General features: G+C 45.1%; 1 protein-coding gene across 2 annotated transcripts in view; it reads left to right on the top strand.

Moving 5' to 3' along the window:
• SESN3 (sestrin 3) overlaps positions 1–3,879 on the top strand; it is a 19,759-nt gene extending 15,880 nt beyond the window's left edge. For both annotated transcript variants that reach the window (XM_009282079.2, XM_009282087.2), the window contains exons 7-9: positions 582–772; positions 1,189–1,333; positions 2,217–3,879. In XM_009282079.2, coding sequence (XP_009280354.1) covers positions 582–772; positions 1,189–1,333; positions 2,217–2,303 — 423 coding nt within the window. In that variant the 3' untranslated portion in view covers positions 2,304–3,879. The remainder of the gene's footprint in view (positions 1–581; positions 773–1,188; positions 1,334–2,216) is intronic.
• The last annotated feature ends 11,194 nt before the right edge of the window (positions 3,880–15,073 follow it).

Raw genomic sequence — 15,073 nt, forward strand, 5'->3', positions numbered from 1 at the left:
CCCTTCCTTCTTCTTCCCCCAGCTTTATATACTGAGCATGACGTCACATGGTATGGAATATCCCTTTGGCCAGTTGGGGTCAGCTGTCCTGGCTGTGCCCCCTCCCAGCTTCTTGTGCACCTCCAGCCTTCTCAGTCGGTAGAGCATGGGAAGCTGAAAAGTCCTTGGCTAGTGTAAGCATTACCTAGCAACAACTAAAACATCGGTGTGTTATCAACATTGTTCTCACCCTAAATCCAAAACCCAGCACTGTACCAGCTACTAGGAAGGAAATTAACTCTATCCCTGCCGAAACCAGGACACAGTGGAAAATTGCCTCAACACTTCAAGAGAAGCTTGGGTTTTTTTTCTCCTGTAGGCTAATGATATCCAGCTGGAGGTGGGGTATTGCAACATGATATTCATTGCCAGGAAGCCTCGGGGAATAGAGCAGGTGATACGGACGAAGGATTCAAAATGCAAGTTTTTTTAAGAGAATAAAGTTATAACTAGCAGACAACAAAAACTGTTGAGCTAGAGAGAGGATCAGATAGGGACTTCACTTCTTTTGTACATTTATATATTTCCTTCTCTTCCTGCAGGACTATACTTGGGAAAATCATGGCTTTTCCCTTGTAAACAGGCTTTATTCTGATATTGGGCATCTCCTTGATGAGAAGTTTCGGATGGTATATAACCTCACGTATAACACTATGGCAACACATGAAGATGTTGATACAACTACGCTAAGAAGAGCTTTATTTAACTATGTCCACTGTATGTATGGAATCAGGTATGGATGAAAATCCCCTGGCTTAGGAGTGCATTTTAAACTGTGTAAACAGAATGAAAAACGAACCATGTGAAAAGCACTATTTTAGACTCCGGGTGTTAAAGCGGAGATGGTGCCTCAGTCTGGAAGTTAGAGTGGTTTTGCTGGCATATCAGTAGAACTTTTGCTTCCAGTGGAGAAAACGATTATGAATCAGGATGGAAATTATTACAGAAATGTCTTCTCTGAAGCCAGCCTGTATCCTTTGTTCAGAAAAGACAACATCCCAGTCCTAAGCCTTTAAGATCCTCTGTTAACAGTTGGTTTTCTAGCGTTTATAATAAACGCTCCGATTCCCAAACTTAAGAACATAATGCTGCAAAAGACCATGCTTTTAAAAACTTATATCCAACAGAGTGATTGCCTGTGTTATTTAGGTATGATGACTATGATTATGGAGAAGTTAATCAGTTACTTGAACGCAGCCTGAAGGTTTACATAAAGACAGTGACCTGCTACCCAGAGAGAACTACCAAGCGCATGTACGATAGTTACTGGCGTCAGTTCAAGCACTCGGAGAAGGTACGTATTTCAAAGCCAAACTGACTTCATAGAGACCCCCACGCTGTTTAAAAATGAAAATATGGAAGCACCTAAAAATGGCAGTATCTGTCAAACGAACTGTTTTTAACCAGAGAAAAACAAATGAGATTAATTCATTGAGTGTTAGATATCAATTTTACAAAAATACTTAGTGTTCTGGAAATACTGATTCTGTTTTTATTATTATTTTGAGTGACTTCTCCATAAAATTGAACTGACAACTGTAAAAGAAATGTGGATAAACTTGGGAATGCAGAAGCGGTCAACTATGCCAATACTTGGGATTTGGGGATCAAAACAAACCTTAACTCATATATATATATATATATATATAAATGAAAAGACATTTACTGACAATTCACACACACACACACCCTCATTCAATAGTGCTACTCACTGGTGTTTTTCATCAATAAAAATGTCAATGTGTCTTCAGATATCCAAGTTAAATGCTTCCTGACAAGGGTTCAGTGCTTGTGTGCCTGCTAGCCTATCTGGCATGTAAACTGTTCCTTATTCTGTGCTCCTATATAGCGGTCACAGGTGGTAGTAAAGAAAACAAAATATCATTCATAAAGAACTAATACCATTAGGGTACAAAAATGGTTTTATTGGGACTTCTCAGATGGAAGAGTGCTTAAAGCAGCAGTTGAGGCTAGTTCCTTGCAGCCCTAGGATGTTGTCTAGTATTGGCATGCTACACAGCTGTCTCAGGAGGAACTGGAGTCCTGCAGCAGGGTACAGGGAGAAAGGACATAGTTTCTTGCAGCGGTACTTTACTAAAGGTTAGAAATTTTAGCCTAAATGAATAAATGATGATGCATTCAGAGGTGAACTAAATGGCTGATTTAATTTTTAACAGGTTCATGTCAATCTACTTCTAATGGAAGCTCGTATGCAAGCTGAACTTCTGTATGCCCTTCGTGCCATAACTCGTCACTTAACCTGAAGCATTCGCTGGGCAGGAGCAAAGGAGTTTTTACTGAGTATGTAAAGACCTTTCAAAATAGATACACACCAGAAGCTGTTTGTGATGTAGCATCAGGTTATTCAATTCTCTAGTGTCAAAGTTTAGCCGTGCTTCTTGACGGCTGTAATGTGCAATGACATGTTTTATTTTCTTGATGCTTAACATTACTAATGATAACAAAAGTAACACTGAGGAGCACTACTCTGCATTGTTTCCGGCTGGATTTCTGCGCAGTGGTCAGGATCCTGAAACTGTTTTTATTATATTCAATCTTAGCGCTTTGTTCTTTAAGCACCGGAGTGAAGTGCTTAGAGACTTCTTTTTCCAAGCAATCATTTTTCAGATTAGTGGAGTCCAGCAGAAGATCGGTTCTGCCTGTCCTGAGAATGTACCACCATGTCGTGACTCGTGACAGAGACGCGCGGGCTGCGTTGCATTGAATTGCCCACTGGATTCTTCTGTGTCTCCTGGAGACTGCTTGCCAGTCACCGTCTTACTACAGCAATTGAAGGTGATGCAAGATGTGGATGCAAACATTGAGCACACTTTAATGTGAAATTAATCATGATAAATCCTACAGCATGCTACTGAAGTGCGAAATTCATCTGCTTTGTCGTGCCCCTTCCCAAGAGAAGAGGCCTCACGATTTGCCATTTCAGCCACACTTACTGTGTTTCAGTCATGCATAATCTTGTTTTACTGACAGTCACCCTCAGTTGTCCTTACAATATCCATGCTCATCACATGTTGCAATTTGTTTAGTTGGCACCTATAAAGTTAATACACAGGCTGACCAAAAACAGGGTTGTGGGTTTTTTTGCACTCTCTTCTTTCTCAATGTTTTAACTAAGGAAAGTAAAGGAAGGCTAGCATATCTGTTCTTTCATATTGGATGTATAGAAATTTATTTCCCATAACTTCTTCATAGCATGAAATTTTAATATTCAAACTTTTAAAAGTTTCTATGCATTAGTGTGAGTGAACAAAAGAAAAGTGCAATATTTAAAAAGAAAGCAAGCTTTTTTCCCTATCATGCCACTGCTAAAGTGTCCTTCTTATATAGCCATAAAGAAATTTCAAAACCAAATTTCTTTATTGTCTAAGGCCTAGCAGTTTTGTTTTAGCTTTTACGGCTTAAGACAACCTGATACTGAGATGCCAAAGCATCCCCAAAACAAAGCATTCTTGGACAACCGGTAATATTGGGGAAGGGAAGAAATAAGCTGCCAAAAATGTCACACTTTTGTGCTGTTTTCTGTTGCTTTTGACTAATTTTTAAGAGCACAAAATGTTGATATTTATAGCTTTATTTTGTATTGCATTTAATGAACCAGTGAAGTGCCTAAAGAGATGCTTAAACTTACCCGGTAGGATGCAAGTTGTCACTGCTTCAATTTTTGTCTGTTGGTTTGGACTTTTCATATTTCTTTGAGGAGGGTGACCTTTATTTCTGTTGCATACATTCAAAACTAACTGGATAGGTTTATTTTTAATGTTCGATTGGATTGTAGAAGTTGATACAGGATTATTTTCCATTGGTGATTGCAGAATAGTTTAAAAAAATACTAGCAGTCATATTTTAACACTTTTCATTGACAAAATTATGGACCAGTACGCTACTAAAGTTAGTTTTCTCTTTTCTTCCCTTTTCCTGATACCTTGCTGTGACTTCGCATGTTGGTTTTTTCGCTTTATCTATCTGTTCCAGATTGGAAAGCTAAATGATTGTACACTTTTCTGCACTTTCAGACTGCAGACTCTGCATGTGAAAACCTTTTGAGGAAGAAATCAGTAATTCTTTTTTTTTTAATGAAACGTTGGCTATTTAGAAAACTACCCAATAGACAGCATTGGACTCTCTTCTAGAGAGAGCATTGGGTAAAACATCAGATTTATTTATCTTGTATAGCTAACTGCAAAGATTTCTCAGAAGTGTTGAGATGCTCATATGTATGAACTTAGATTAACTTCCTAAGTTGTTATGATGCTTTTTCCTCCCTCTTGTGACTGTAGTGGCCATACCTAATGGCTTTTGTGCATAAAACAGTTCTGCTGAGAGAAGTTTTCATGCAATACTTTTGCTTTTTTCAAGTGATGGGAACTGTACAGTACTACTTTAAATTCCTTTGCTTTGAAAAGTCAAGTAGTTCTCAAGAAGCACAGTTGAGCTCTGGAAAGGAGGTGAAACTAGATGTGGGTAACTAATATGACGGCTTAGTTTCCCTTCAGAACTGCAAAGACTCTTAGAGTAGGTTGAGTTTTACGTTTGGAAACATGAGTGCCTTTACTTCTTTCCTTATGAAATATACTTGCCAGCTCAAATGCCTTCTGAGCAAAGTACATGAGGAGATTTGAAATATAGAAACCATAAACGGATTGCTTCATAGAATTTGTAGTAAACCAGTGATTGCTTTTCCTTTTAAGGTGCCATATCAAGTCACATATGGCCTGCAAGACATTCCGCTGTAGGAAATGTCATTGTACAACTAGTTTGCTATTTCTCTTTTTTTTTAATATTAAATGCAAACTTGAAACTTCTGGAAATGTTTTCCACGTGGCATTTTTTTTTTCCAAAGTATTGCATTTACAGTGTAACAATTTATAGCCTAGTTTTTATACTCAAATTTATGATTTTTAATAGATGATTGTTCAGAATAGGTGTTCAAAGTCAGACAACTCTACCATACGCTTTACGCACGCTTTAGGCTCACACTGTGCCAAATTTAATGTGCAAGTGTTCTTGGATTTTTTGCATTTTTAAAGCACTCATGAATGTGAATCTTCACACTTTGTTCATTAATATTATTCTTAAGAGTACCGTAATCATTGGAAGTGTAGATACTCTCCCTCTGTGTTCCTTTATTGGAATTGATATTTACCAGCATTAATGTTAGTCCACAAAATCCCATCAGTGACCAACATAAAAACAAAGTGTACAGTCTCCTGTCTACTGAAGGGAGAGCTTGGTAGGTACAAATTAACCAGCTAGCACAGGGAATGCTGTAAGTAGGGAACAGAGCTTTTGAGCATGGACAGCTTCTTATCATTGCAGAATCGCTTCAAAATGTGTGTTGCAATAGAGTACATTCTTGCTGAAATGGCTCCATTTTTTTTTTGGTAATGAAGAGAAGTGAAAAAGGTGCCGATTGGAGAAAGCATTTGCATTTCCCAGAACACTCTGCCTGCAGCCAAACATCACAAGCATGCCATCATACAGGAGCAGAAACCATTTTAAACTAGGGTACAGTTTGTGCAGATAGCTACTGAAGCTAGCGTTGTGGTATCCTATGAGAATTTTGGTGAGCTGTAGGTGGATTTATTTTCATCAAGACTGAACTGAAACATATATTCTTTGTCCTAAAGCCTTCATTAAAATGAAGAGGCTGTGCTTTCAGCTTTAAGAGTTAAAGAATTGCCACTATCAGCTCTTCCTATGTATTAAAAAAACTTTAAGGATGGAAAATCAGTGACTGTAAACAACTATAAATGTAGGTCTATAAATTTAGAACAGATCAGAACAGAACAAAAAGGAAAACATTTTGTTTCTCTGTTACTTGAGTGCAGAAGGTCAAAGTACCAGATTCTTCAAAAGTATCGTTGTTCGTAGTGATGCCGATAGATGTTTTCATGGGATTTGGAAAAAGCAGCTAGTTGCCTAAATTTCAATGGGAATTTAAGCACCTAGACACTGAGCAAAATCCTACAAGGTGCCCACTTGCATTTTTGAGTCAGATTTTTAAAGATACTTAGTCACCTAAATTCAGTAGAATAAAATCAGTTTCCATAGAGATTAAAGGAATAATGTGTAGCAGATCCATGTGATTTGCAGCGATTGTTAATGAAATGGGTTGTTTTGGGGACTTAATATAGGCTTAAGAAATCTTTCCCAAAGCAGTTAAACTGTAAGCTGCTGCTCTTGCAGAACAGGTTCTCGATGTTTCTCATGCATGTGTGTTTTCCATGAACGTAGGCATGCATATCAGGCTCATGTTCCAGAGTTTGGACTCCCTTTTAGAAGAGCTGGATTATTTAACCTCTACTTGCAGAAAATATTTATTGGTGGTAGCAAGTGGATAGCTTGTGTCCGGACTAAAAAGTTTTGGCCAGAAAGAAATACTGCAAATCTTCTTGATTTCAAGTGATGTTCTTTCAGTTACTTTCCTTAGAGGTTTGGATCCTTCTCCCATAAATAAGGGGTGATGTTGCACAAAATGGAGGGAGAGGGGAGTGGATTCATTGTAAATGAACTTCCCCAGAGCTGATCTGAATCTAAAGCTGTAAGAATTGGTTTGCCATTAGTGATCATGCCAAGAGCTGGACAAAAATGTCAGTTTTCACTATCTGAACTTCAGATTTATTCTCCCTAATGTCCCCCAGCACTATGTTTGTCTGAAGAGATGCATCCACCAGCTTTTCCACATTTGGGAATTGTAGATGAAAATTCTTATCTCCAGATGAAAATGAATTTAGCATTTCATACCTACTGCATAGATCACAGGTGTGGGAGATGGAGAGAGCACAGTAGTATGAGGAAACTTTAGGAGCATCTTGATCAGTGTTAATTTATCCCTTAGAGCACATTTCCTGGCATGCGGTCATGCTGCTGCTCCCCCAACACACATCAGGTCTCTCTTGCAGACATTTAGTCCTTCTGCTGCTCACCAGGAGCAAAAATTGTCATTTTCCAACCTGCCGCCACCACCACCCTGCATCAAGTGCTTCCTGTCTTCCCAACTCACAACCCCTAGCAGTCATGCAGGGACAACCTCCTAGCCTTAACCTTGTAAAACAATGCTAGGTTCCTATATCACCATTTGCTATTGAGTTCAGAGGGTCTTTCTCATGTTCAGAAACACTTAATTGCCATATTAGGTTATTTCTGGACAGGAAAATTCTAAATCTGGTTTGAAAGGATGACACTCAGTACTTCCTTACAATATTTAGGTAGCATTTGCCAGTAGCGTGTCAGATCCCATCTTTGGAGTTACAGTAAGAATCCAGTGGATCCACTAAGGAAACACTTTCTTTGGCAAAACTCCCCGTGCTTGAGCTGTTCAGCTGTGCAGGTTTCCTTGAGGGGCATCTAATGGGGGATTTGAGGTCCTCTTGTGCCAGGCAGGCTTACAGGGCCATTGGGTCGGCAGTTCCTCGGGTGCCTTGCAGCTGGGCAGACTGCGGCCAGCCTCTGGAACAAGTGGATTTGGGTTTTTCGCTTATCTATGGGATAAATCCAAATGCACGCCATGGAGTGACTGCTCGAGACGTAGGCAGGGTTGGCTGTTCCTACGGGTACTGAGTATCATCAGGGCTCGTGGAAAATAGAAATCTGAGTCCTGTTCTCATTCCTGACAGTAGTTAGAGGTGGTATTGAAGATGCCAATTAATATACTAATTGTGGGGAGCAAGCCACGCTGTCAGCATCAGAAGGTACAGACCACAGGCGCTCTCGAGGGGACACAATGCGCGCAGGAGGAGTTGGCATGTTGGTCAGTTGAAGAAACTTCACTGATGTGTCCGAGAGGTTCTTGTGTTCTCCTGCGTGTGCGTAGGGGAGATGGTGGGAGATGCCTCCTTCCGAGGTGTCCAGAGGGCTTCTGTAGGACAAGAGCTGGGATCCTTTCCTTACTCCACAGATGGAGCAGGGGAAGGGAACCATTCACTTCTGCCCGAGAAAAATGTGCCGCTGTTGAATTAAATTTTCTTGCCCCCATCAGCCCTTTGAAGGGAGTTTTCAGGCAAAATGCGTGAATCACCAAGTATTGTGTCTCTAGCCGAGGGGTCTGGGGGGCAGCGACAGCAGCGGGTCCAAACACACACGGTCCAAAACTGTTTCTCATTCCCCACTTCACGCTCATGTCGTGCCACCAGACCCAAACCTCTTCCCTCCAGCCCGGCTGCCACGTGCCCGGGTGGCTGCAGGAGCAGCCCACTCGGGGTGGTGGGAGATGCGTCTGCTTTTGGGGGAAAAATAATAATAATTAGGCTACAGCCCTTGGACTCTGTGAGGCGACGCAGTCAGAAATCTTCACGACTGTGACCAGAACTGGATATAAACTGTAGCTTAAAAAAATAGGAATTTTGTAAACTTGAAATCTCTCGGTTTTACCCTTTTCTCCTTTTGCTGGAAAGCCACACGATGAATGTATATGCTTTATCTTTCTATCCGACATAACTGAAAATCAGACTGCCAACTCCTTGTTTTGTATTAGCCTTTTTTTAAAAAAAAGAAAAGTTTGTGAGCGATATATGTAGCATGCTGTGAACGTCTGTTTTGATCTTTATAGTTACTCTTTAATCCATCAGTATTAACACCAGTTCTTTTTTGTGTTCCCCTTGGTACTTCGTATGCAGTGTAAGCAGAAGCTGTGATCGGCTTTGCAGTCCTGTGCCGTGTTACTGTAACTCCTTGATTTTTTAGGAAGCACCTGACTGTGGGCCACCCTGGGGCAGGCAGCGTGCCCGTACACGACTGCCACTTTTTGGTCTCTTGTACTATGTATAGTTTTAAGTAGAATAAGCTTTTTAACAGAATACTGATGCGGTTTATGAGTCTCGCAGGCTGCAAGTGTCTGGTGTGTGAGAGTCTTTGTATTTATAGTTGTTGGGGTTTGGTTTTTTGTTTTGTTGTTGTTTTTTTTTAATTCATAAAGTAGCAAACTTGATAAACATAGCCACTTTAAACTGCTCTTGCTAAACAGACCCTGCTGTAGATAAAATACCACTGTAGATACAGGGAGGCGTGCCGGCAGACCTCTCTCGACCGTGAGTGAGCTGAGCCCCTCTCTGCGAAAAGCACGGTCCGAGCTGCACGGCCGCCCTGCGTTTGGCCGCATTTGGACCCAAACACCAGGAAGGCCAGGGTCTGGCATGTGTTTCAGCCCCTCGTGCCCATAAGCCTGCCACTGGCTGCCCCCCGCAGTCTGCTTGCCGGTGCACCGGGGGAAACGTGAGCCTTGCTGGCGTGGGAGGGATGGACAGACCAGCTGCTGGACCGAAAACATAGAATCGTTTAGGTTGGAAAAGGCCTTTAAGATCGTCAAGCACTGCCAAGTCCACCACTAAACCATGTCCCTAAGCACCACATCCACACGTCTTTTAAATACCTCCAGGGATGGTGACTCAACCACTGCCCTGGGCAGCCTGTTCCAATGCCTGACAACCCTTTCGGTGAAGAAATTTTTCCTTCCATCCAATCTAAACCTCCCCTGGCACAACTTGAGGCCATTTCCTCTCATCCTATCGCTAGTTACTTGGGAGAAGAGCCCGACACCCACCTCGCTACAACCTCCCTTCAGGTAGTTGTAGAGAGCGATGAGGTCTCCCCTCAGCCTCCTTTTCTCCAGGCTAAACAACCCCAGTTCCCTCAGCCGCTCCTCATCAGACTTGTTCTCCAGACCCCTCACCAGCCTCGTTGCCCTTCTCTGGACACGCTCCAGCACCTCGACGTCCTTCTTGTAGCGAGGGGCCCAAAACTGAACACAGTATTCAAGGTGCGGCCTCACCAGTGCCGAGTACAGGGGCACGATCACTTCCCTACTCCTGCTGGCCACACTAGTTCTGATCCAGGCCAGGATGCCATTGGCCTTCTTGGCCGCCTGGGCACACTGCCGGCTCATGTTCAGCCGGCTGTCAACCAGCACCCCCAGGTCCTTTTCCAACAGGCAGCTTTCCAGCCACTCTTCCCCAAGCCTGTAGCGCTGCATGGGGTTGTTGTGGCCGAAGTGCAGGACCCGGCACTTGGCCTTGTTGAACCTCATACAGTTGGCCTCGGCCCATCGATCCAGCCTGTCCAGGTCCCTCTGCAGAGCCTTCCTACCCTTGAGCAGATCAACACTCCTGCCCAACTTGGTGTCGTCTGCAAAGTTACTGAGGGTGCACTCAATCCCCTCATCCAGATCACTGATAAAGATATTAAACAGAACTGGCCCCAAAACTGAGCCCTGGGGAATGGTGTTTCTGCAGCCAAAAAGCTTCCAAGCCTCTCTCGAGTGCAAAAATTAGCCCTTGATTTGCTGTCTGCAGAGCCCGGCATGTCAGGGGCAAGTAGCGGCATTGGCTCCCCATTGGCAGCTGTGGGTCTGAGCCCCCTTGCCTGCAGGCTGGGGCAGCGGGCAGGGCAGGGCAGGGCAGTGCTGTGCCCGGGGGGGTGTTGTTTCATTGCATCTCCCACCTCTCACCCTCTGGACGGGGGTAGATTGTACCCAGCCCCAGCCTGGCAGCTGTCAGCTTCTTGCCTCCTCCTGCCACAGCCACGTGGGTGTTTCGGGATGGAGGATTAAGGACAAAGCTCTGATCCTGCTGCTCCTTCCCACCACTGCAAAGTGGGGAAGCGGCGTAGTTCTGTGGGTCCCACGGTCCCTACAGCATCCCGCGGGCGGGTGGCACGTCACCTGTCCTGCCTCCCGGGCCACCATCTGCCCTGAGCATATCCGGAGATATGCCGTGGGCTCCATGCTTTTGCAGGAGGTTTGCCTGCAAGGTGAGGCAGCTGCTAGGAGCTCACTGTGGGTTTCCACAGCAGTTCTTACCGTTTATTTTTTTCTGTTGTTGCTGGTTGGGGTTTTTTTTGTGGGTTGTTTGTTTTTTTGCAGAGGACAGACTGACCTAGTGGGATGGATTTTTTTTTTGTGTGTGTCACTTCTGTTAGTTTTTAAGTTACCCAACTTGAATTTATCTGAACAGATGCAGAAGGAACTTTTTTTTTTGTGAGTTAAGAGACAAAAATGCATTTTTAAACAAAGGAATCATGTATTAACATTTTAACAGCAATTCATAAATCTGCACTTTTTATGAGGTTTTGAAAAATCTATTTATAGGTACGGAACAATGGGGTTTGTTTAAAACTGTATCGCATTTATACTTGCTGAAATTACTTTCATTGTTATCAGTAGGAATTTCATTGGTTAAATAAAATGGATAAAACCTGTCTCCTGTTCGAGCCATCATTTGCCACGTGCTGGGGAACACATCTCTGGAGCAGAGCATCCTGTGTTTTGGGAGGAGATCCAGTCCTGGAAGGGTCCTTCCCCTCCATGCCCTTGTTCCTGGTTTTTAATCCATGTATTATTTAATATATAGATTATTTAATTTATACATAGATGTAGATAATAATTCTATTTAATTTATGTGAACATAGGTCCTGAAAAACGTATAGCACTTGCCAAAGGGGATGTCTTTTAAACAGGCAGTTGTCAGTGATGAGGGATGGGCCGATGGGCATCATGATGGTCGCTCTGATACAGGGCTAGTCACCTTCCTCTTAGAAATTTGTTTTGTGAAACCACAGGCAGTGGGATGCACCAGCAACTGCTCCCTATTCCAGGGAGCCCTGAGCGAGCCCCAGAGCAGTTTTATGGGTGAGAGCCATAAAACCATGAAGGAAATGCAAAGGAGAGAGGTAATGAGTGCCAAGGGTGCTGCCTCGGGGCAATGCCAAGCTTATCGAGCAGCCGAATTGCCCCCAAGCCCCCGCAGTCCTGCCATCTGCCCCGTGCAGCCCCCAGGGAAAGGTGGCATAGTGCTGAGGGATCACCAAGGGGGTTTGTCCTGGGAGAGATGTTCATCTCCCCTCCAAAGAGACAAAACTAGTTAACACAAGCCGCAGACCTGGGGTGGTTTGGGTGTATCTTATCCTCCAGCTGCTGGATGCTCAGCTGGCCTGTCCTCACCTTGCCCTGCAATGGAAATAACCCCCCAAAAAACCCTAAAAGCCCATTTCCAGTTCTGTTAGAGGTAGCGCGTGCCCCGAGGAGGGCTGTGACCAAAGGCTGTCACAGCACGGCCATTACCTACTGGCATCTTTGGCTGGTTCAGCTTCATCCTCCTCTGAAAAATATCACAATTTTAAAAAGTAGATCTGTAAATATATAAAGTGCTTATTTATTTGCTTTCAGTGGGATTTTCAAAATACTGAAAATATCTATCATCTTGGGTCCAGGCAGAGCTTCCCATCCCCTTACGGCACCGCGGCTGTCGCCTCCAGGCGCCGGTGCAGCTCCGGACTGGGGGGAGGGCGACCATGTCGCCAGCACCGTCGTGAAAAAGATAAAAAACTTGCAATATTCCTCAAAGCCAAGGGCTGCTGTGGAGTTCCTGCTTTACTTCCTAAAGGTCCCACAGAACAGGCAAGCAGCAGGGCAAGATGGTGCCCTCCTCAGGTGAGCCCAGTCCTGATTTTGGTCCCACCAGCACGTGGTGTGAGTGCTCAGATGGGGCAACCCAGCACAGGCAGAGGACAGCCCCGCTCCCCGAGGACCCCAGGCTTGCCCTGCACCCTGTCCTCACCTCTCCAGCCAGTTCCCCCCACGAAAGCCAAAACCAAAAACATTTGTGTGTCTTGGTGATTCCCCAGACCTTCACCTTGACCATCCTCCCCGGGCCATCTAGCTCTGCCCGCTGGCTCTGCTGCCCTCTAGCTGCACGCCCGCTGGCTCTTGCTCCTGTACCGCTCGCCCTGAAACCAAGTCCATGGCCGGAGAAACCCAGAGTCTGAAGGGCAGTGGCAGTCCAGGGACCGTGTCACAGGGATGCTCATGTGCCCACACCGAGTGACCGTGGGACAGTCTCCCTGCACCCCATAGGTGATCCCCGTGGAATGTCCCCTGGGATCTGGGAAAGGGCCATGCCCAGGGTAAGGGTGGGCAGCCCCCACACAGGCAGCATGTCCTTGGGGAGACCTGGCTGGGCTGACCCCGAGTCTCCCCAGGTCCCTCCCCAGCCTTACGGAGCACGAGGGACACCTTAGTGTGCCCCATGACCAGCATCAGCTGGGAGCACGGCCACCCCCAGTCTCCCAGATGGAGCCGAAAAGCCATGAGCAGCAGCAGGGTGGCCAGCAGCCGTGGTGTGCCACTGCAAGCGGAGACCACGTGCCCACTCATGGCTCGAGCAAGCCCACATCTGTAAGGTTGGATTTCAGCTCGTACTGGGGTCTCCCTGGCCTGTTCACAGCATCACCTCAGGCTCCTCGTGGCATGGCGCTGGGAAGCAATGGTGACCAGGCCGGACCCCCGTATAGGGCAACTAGTGGATCCTCTCCACCAAGCGTTTGCATTAATTGCTGCCGAAGTGCACCCACCAGCACATGACTTGATTTCAACGCTGCACGCTAAATTAGCCCAAATTATAGGCCACGTGGGAGCACGCAAACTCCCCCCAAAGACTTTTACTTTGATCATGACAGAGAAATCTGGTGAGGCACCTGGACAGCAGAGCAGACGCTCTACAAAACCAAGCTAGAATTATAGATGTTATAAATAACATCACTCATCACGCTAATGAGCTCATGTAAATATTACAGATTTTTTGTAAGCTTTTCAATGTATAAAAGAAGATAATCACTGGACTTGTATTTCTTGCTAAATTAAAACCTACCCTCTGCATCCTCCTCATGTGCTTTTTGTCCTTGGCCTTTCTTCAGGCCCTTGGAGCGAAACTTGAACGTTTCCGACCTGCAGGAAAGTGCTTTTGCAGAAGGGAAGCACTCCTTCCCCCGCCTGGGGCTGGTGTTTAGAGTATCAACATGTCCAGGGAATAAAATGTTGCCAAAAACTGGATACAGAAAATACAACAAAACATGTGATTTCAGCCAAAACCGAAGTGTTTTAGCAGTCATGACCTGCAACATTCAGTGCTGACTTGCCCAGGAATGAGTTCCCCAGCAGTTTGCTGCTGCAGCATGCGACCCCACAACAGAGGGTTTAGCTTCACCCAGACCACCCCTCCCATGTTGTCCTCGTGGCCTGGTGTCTCTCATGATGCACCAAAAGCACCAGGAGGAGAAGTGCTGGGCTGGGGAGATGATGCTGCCTGAATACAGACTTTTAATTTGTCTTGCTAAATTACCTAGCTAATCTCTCTTGGCTTCCTCTGCAGCCGGTGGAGAGATGGAGAGACTCCACCAGAGGGTGACATCCACCCTGAATCATCTCCTGGGGGAGTCTGATCCGCCTCCACCCTCCACGTCAGGGGAAACACGGTTGGGTTGCAGCGTTCAGCTTGCAGAAGATTAAACTCCAGCTCACATCTGCAATACAGCACAGTGATACTGAAAAGATCAGCTGAAAACATTTTTTATTAGATTTAAGCTAACCCCTAGGTTTTTTCTTTCAGTTTTCCTGCTAAAAAAGAAAAACAAAACAAAAATGCAAATTTTGCAAAAAAACAGGAACAGAAGCAGCTCAGCTGGAGGCATCCATACCAGCTCTAATTAGCAGACCTGAGTGCAAATCCCCCCCACCGCAGAGATCCAGAACCTCAGTGCTGTGTCCCTGGGAGTCCCAGCAGTGCCGGCAGGGCACATTGCGGGAATGTACTCGGTGCTGAGCACCTGCATCTGCTCACAGCTGGGAACAGGTGATGGAGAAAGAGTGAGACTTTGAATACGGTCCTGAGAGAAATAAAGGACCGGTACCAGGTTCCCAGACACATCCCACTCCACCAAACCTCCCTCTGATTGGGCTTGGGGGGATGATCTACGGCATTACAGGATCTGGGGATGGACAAAACTATCCTCCATCACTGGAGCCCGAGCACCTGTTCCCTAGTCCTTGATGACACCCGGCATCTGAGTTGTCACCCTTTCTTCTTAACTGTCTGCTGGTGGGGTGGTGAGCCTCAGAGATCATTTGCACCTCTCTGACACCAGGATGCTAATTGTTACCAATCAAACCTCTTCTGCAGCCACTGGGCTCTGTGGCCTCACAGATCCTTGAGAAGGCAGCCCCTTTGCTCCACATCAGATAACTCAT

This window comes from Aptenodytes forsteri, unplaced genomic scaffold (assembly GCF_000699145.1).
Source record: "Aptenodytes forsteri isolate BGI_AS27 unplaced genomic scaffold, ASM69914v1 Scaffold75, whole genome shotgun sequence".
In the NCBI taxonomy this organism is placed as follows: Eukaryota; Metazoa; Chordata; class Aves; order Sphenisciformes; family Spheniscidae; genus Aptenodytes; species Aptenodytes forsteri.